This window comes from Triturus cristatus, chromosome 1_1 (assembly GCF_964204655.1).
Source record: "Triturus cristatus chromosome 1_1, aTriCri1.1, whole genome shotgun sequence".
NCBI lineage: Eukaryota > Metazoa > Chordata > Amphibia > Caudata > Salamandridae > Triturus > Triturus cristatus.
In genome coordinates, this window is record NC_140579.1 from 114,623,305 (window position 1) to 114,629,304 (window position 6,000).

At 41.3% G+C, this 6,000-nt stretch overlaps 1 protein-coding gene across 1 annotated transcript in view; it reads left to right on the plus strand.

Moving 5' to 3' along the window:
* Positions 1-5,718, plus strand: part of LOC146869700 (uncharacterized) — a 664,652-nt gene extending 658,934 nt beyond the window's left edge. The window contains exon 23 of the mRNA XM_085640198.1: positions 4,540-5,718. Coding sequence (XP_085496324.1) covers positions 4,540-4,598 — 59 coding nt within the window. The 3' untranslated portion in view covers positions 4,599-5,718. The remainder of the gene's footprint in view (positions 1-4,539) is intronic.
* Positions 5,719-6,000: the final 282 nt, after the last annotated feature.

Sequence of the window (6,000 nt, forward strand, 5' to 3'; positions counted from 1 at the left end):
TTTAGAGTCAGAGCATGAGTTAATGCCAGGGTGGGATCCTAGACTCCATCTCTCGTGTTGTACTCCTTATGTGCACAAAATAACCCAGATTGTGGTTGCTCTTGGCCCCGAGTGTATGTACGCCGATGCATTTCGACCTTCAGAGGTGGGCCTGCAATGTGTTTCGGGGAAGGTCTTCTTCAGGACTGTTGACCTTTTGGACACTGTGTGATGTTAATAAAAAAACAATTACTATCTTATGTGTGTCCCTGTCTGATCTGCTCTATGTGCAGATTGTATTGAGGGATATACCATTATATTGGCTGCTATATGAGCATCTTGTTTGATGTATCTAGCCACTTTCTTATTCCATGTTCCTGTAATAATCAGGGGGTCCTGCATGATAATCGGACCCGAAACAGGAAAGAGATTTATTCTAAAGATTGTGGGATCACGTTATCTTCTAGTTCCAGAAGCACAAAGGAGGAGAAGGGCCTACCTTGAGGTTTGTGGAGCTTGGACCATTCGTCAGTGGTGGTCCAGGAACCTGCCAGAGAGCAAGGAGTACTTTATCTTGTCTTGAGGCTCAGTACCTAAGGGATGGTGCCTTAGTGAAACCAAATGTCCACTTTTTAAGTTTGTGCCGCATCAGGACATGGTGTTGGCCCCGTGTTTCAAACATACAGTGTGTAACTTGGGGATACCTTCATGTTTCCGGGGTGACAGAGACTTGTTCAAGCTTTTGGCACTCAGCTTTGTAGTAATTAAAGGTGTTGAATTTGTGTACGCAGTTATGCGTGTGCTGGTGGGGACACCCGTCTTGCTGGTGCAACTTAAGGGTATTCAACACCTGCCAGTCACTTAGATGGTGTGTAGCATTGAATAATCCTTATTAGCATACCTTGGCTGGTGGACTTGGATGGAACCCTGTTGGCGACCTCGGTGGTATCATCACGGCTCGGTGGCGGGGTATGGCGAGAATGAACCATGCTTCTATATTAACCCCTATATATGGGAGTGAAAACGGCATGCAGTGCTAATCTTAGGCAATCTTAGTATGGTAAATAGTTAGCCTTTTACCACATGTGTGAGACATTAGTAAGTGGTTGCCTATGGGCGTTGGCTCTATACCTTTGTTTGAGTCTCCGGCCGTCTCGTTGGAGAATTAATTTCCGTGGGGATGGTTCTATGGCGCCAGGAGCTTTGAAGTTGGAACCGCTGGTGTCTCCCTCATCTATAAATGAATGACGCATGACAAGCGGAAGTCTGGGACAATCATAGAATGGCATTTGCCTGACTTCCCTGCTGAATGGATACTCTACCTGACTTCCTGGGGCGGAATTCCTGTCTTGGGTTTTTGACAGTTGATATCTTTATTGAGACATGAATGCATTTCATACCAGGTAGAGCGATCATGGAAATAAAACATTTTTTGCGGCACCGATGGCTGTTTTTGTCATGGGCAGAGCTCCCTGTAGATGTTGCACATGGTGTATATCATATGTGCTTCCTGCTTATGTGCAAATTGCCTGGGTGGTCCTCATGCATTTGAGTAAGCAACACTACTCAAATATTGGTAACATGCATGCATATAACGCATCTAGACATACATCATACTTAGTTATTCATTTGTGTATGGTGTTACTTCTATGATTGTGTTCCTGTTCTTGGACATAGTGTGCAGTATGTGTTGATGCACAATTTTCGTATTTAGTTACCATGTGATGGTTTACCTCATTGTTTTCCTCTTTCTCAGTGAGTAAGTTTAGATCTTAAGTAAAGTGATGTGATTACTATTTCATGGTGAATCTGATGTACGAGTGCTTTATCTTAAGCTATCATGCCATGTAGTCAAAATCTCTTAAATGTGTTCTTATCTGGTTAGTCTGTCTAGAAGCAATGGACTATCTCACTGATTTCATTGAGGCCATTGCTGGTTGCTCCCAGGTGAAGGATCACTTTGGATTCCAGTTTAGAGAGAATTGCTTCTATCTGTTTTCCCTACTCATGTTTTAATACTGTCCATTTCAATTCTAGTGGTCAATTGCTATATTCCATATAGTGATGTACCATTGGGGCATTCTGGACTCTGCACTTGATGCGTGACCTGTGTTGCACGATCCTTTTCTTAATGGCCTGTGTCGTCTTTCCAATGTATGCCAGATTACAAGGGCATGTGGCACAATATATCACGGCCTCTGGATTGCACGTGGTAAATTCATTGTGTTTGATTGTTATACCACAGTAGGTAAATTTGTCATCTTCTATCGTGCTTGCGCACGAAGAGCAGTTACCACATCTGTAGGGTCCTCTGACTGGGCGCAAGGCAAGCATTGTGCCTAATGATGCACTTTCCTACTTTTGGTTGGTATTTGCTCTTACCAAATTGTCTTTTAGATCTTTATACTGTTTTAGGGTGACTAAAGCGGCCTCTCTCCGCTTTCACTGTGTTCCAATTCCTACAAATGATTTTCTTTATGCAGTTCGTTGCCCTTGAGAACGTTGTAACACATACCAGATGTTTGTTCTCTTTCCGTTTCTTGGGTGCCAACAGTGTTTCTCTTGGCGTATACCATGCTCTTTTGAGAGCTCTCTTTAATAATTGTCTTCAATAGTTTTCATCAAATTGTTTGCATTGCTAAAATAGTCTTCTCGTTTAGTGCAATTCCGCCAGATCCTCAGGAACTGACTATATGGCCAATTTTCAAGTAGATTCCTTTGGTGGAAACTTGAAAAAGGCAGAAAGGTGTTTCTGTCTGTATTTTTGCAGTAGAGGGTGGTATAAATGCACTTATCTTCGTGTTTAACCACAATGTCCAAGAAATTAATTTCCTCTCTGTTGGAATTTAGGAAAAATTGGATGTCACGATTTCTGTCATTCAGCCAGCTATGGAATTCTAGGAGTTTTTCTGTGGCACCGCTCCAAATTATATAACATTTCCATATTACAATATGGCCTTCATATGGATGTTGTTTTAAATCCATTTTTCTTCGACAGTGCCATGAATATGACTGCCATTTCTGGAGCGATGGCACAATCCATCGCTGTTCCTTTTATTTGTAGGCAACACTGGTCATTGAATTTGAAAAAATTGTATTTCAAACAGACCTCTGTTACTTTGAGTAGAAAGTCTTTGGGAACTTAGTGTGGGTGGTCTCTTTTCTCATGGAATGATTCAAGTGCTTCTAGACCACTATCTTGGGGAATATTTCTATGTAAGCTGACAATATCCAGGGTAACCATGGTATCCAAGGTCGAGTCAAATGGCATTCCTTTTTTACTCACAGCAGCAGAGTATGGGAGCTCGGCACTAACTAACTGGCCACTAACTCTCATACATGTATTTTATACACAATGTGCATGAGAGGCAAATATAGTCCATCCAGTGTGGTGTAATATTAGTTTAGTCTCTGTCTATCCATTACTTATTGGATGAGGAGGCGTAGCCATTAATTTTATGGAAACTAATCATAATTTAAGTCAATAATTCAAACTTCTCATAGAAAAATAGAACAAAGAAGTCCATCAATATTGCAGCATCAGATAATTCTTTTGTCCAATTTTGATACACTTCTACTTTCTGGGAGTATTCTTTCAATAATTTTTCCATTTTTTATTGAAGAATTAAAAAAAGTAGACATCCTGCCAATGTATGTTTTGCAGTTTACTTGCTTCTTCAGGGCTGTTTGTACCCAACCTCTCAGATCTCCGTCAAAATTCAACTTGAAACCCGTAGAGCTGACCTCTATCAGGATTGAATCAGATCAGGTCTGTGGTGTTGCAGTAAAGAGAAGATATCTTTATAATAGGGCATTGTTGGATTTTGGACCATGTGTTCAATTGGGGTCAATTGGATAATAACATTGTGAGGTCCTGTCTACCATATTCAAATTGAATTGTGAAGATGCGAGAGGTTGTCTACACTCAGCTGCACAAGAAAGAGCATAAATAATTCATTCTGTTTATGAAAGCTGATTTACTAGGTTTTGAAGTTTTATGGAATTTTTTATGGTAGCTGTGTAATGCAGAACCTGAGTACGGCGATTTCTAGTGCAGATCCGGTCTGGTGTTTGGACTGTTGGCAGACATTCAATCAGTTTTTAAGATTATTTCATAGCACTTACATGGTGTGTAGTAATGTGTGGGCCATTCCTACGACGACCTGCATAGGTGCACAAAACCAGGCCCAATAGTCTTTGGCCTTGGTTCTTTAAATGTGCAGTAACTCACACTCTAGACAGCCCAGAGCAAGTCTGGCTATAAGAGCCCATGGAAATAAAAGACAAAATAATGGTTACATTCTAAACTTTAAATGGACTTGAAACCTAAACATAACTTTTAAAAACATAAAAAGTTAGAGACGCAGTACATTCTCCAAAAGGTCTGACTTACTACAGACCTTCAAGCAGAACGAGCAACAGGTTTCAGAATACAGGCAGGGTTTGTAGATTGGGCATTTGACAAACCTGGGTAGATGACTGCAAACTACTCTACTGTGGTCAGATACCTAAACCACTTTTCTGGTGCCCTCTCTCCCCCTCCTTTTTTCCTCTCTCCAGGACTGAACTCCAATACCACAGATGCAACCACCGGAGATGCCAACTGCACCGCCCCCTGAGAACCAAAACCCTGAAAGCGCCTCCTCTTCCTGCGCAGTATCTCCTGGATGGTCACAAGAGGCTACAAATGCTGCTCCTTTGGCTGCACAACTCTTAAGGGATATTATTTACCAAAAACACGGGATGAGCAAAAGTGACGTCCTGCATCCTTCAAACCCTGAAATCATGACAGACTTGAGACCTTTGTTCCACCCTTGACCCCTCTACAGCATCCTGTTCACTGTGAACTGGAAACAGAGACATCTTGAGGAATAGGCAAAGTGGGCAATTGCCCTGGGCCCCCACATTTCAAGGGCCCCCTGGGAAAGTAAGAGGGCCAGTTAAAATACAATGCAATTTAAGTTAGGGTAACCTTTTATGAGTCAACCTCTTATGGGAGACACTTGGCTTGGCTGGAGCAGGCCTAGGATTACTCGGGAAGGTGGAGTGGGTTAGAAACTCAGAAATCCGCAAAGCACACAATAACATAATAAGTGGCCAGCTAGTGCTTTCACTTTTAAAAAACGGATAGCTACTAAACATAAAATTACAAACGAGCACAGCGAAAACTGTAGCCACATATCAACAAGATAAAGAAAAAATATGTGTAATCTCTAATTAGCTGGTGTGGTTTTAGACTATCAAGGAGGGAATATCCAGGTTCCTCAATATTTCAACCAGAATATCGAGAATTAAAATATCGACAGGTTTGTATATATTTTCTATGCCTAGTTCCACATATACATACCTAGATCAATATATATACACACACACACACACATGTTTATATCACTCTACGAAGACCAGTGAAAAAAACCTACATTATGAGGGCCACCATTTCTGATCATCAGAGAATCAAAATGATCATACATTTTATGTTTATACTTTAATGGCAGTATGAAAGTTATATCAGAATTTCAATAAACGATTATGGGAATAGTTTTGAGACTTTCTGACAAAACCCCCTTATGAGGACCGCATATTTCCTGTATCCAAGAGGTATGAAGACCATTTTTCACACTACATAAAGACAGCAAACGTCTTTACGAGGACCGGTGTGTGTTTTTATACATGTCTGTTTATGAGGACCAGATTATATTTTACATCTAGTGTATTATTATATTTTACATTTTGGTGCCGATTACGATCCTGTAAAAAAATTCCCCGTCCGACTCGTATCCGGTCTTTTAACTGTACGAATCGTACAAGTGCCGTACAAACTGCCAAGTACGATTCGCATGGGAAAAAGACCATACGAATCGCATTGGGAATTATTCCCCACACGTCCTCGGGTCGGAAAATGTGTCCGACACATCCTCGGACGATTTACCGTACAAATGTGAAAAGTGACGTCCGACCGCGCAAGTACGATCCATCCCGTGCGTCCGATGTTACAACCGTATGGAAAAAACACCGTCCGCA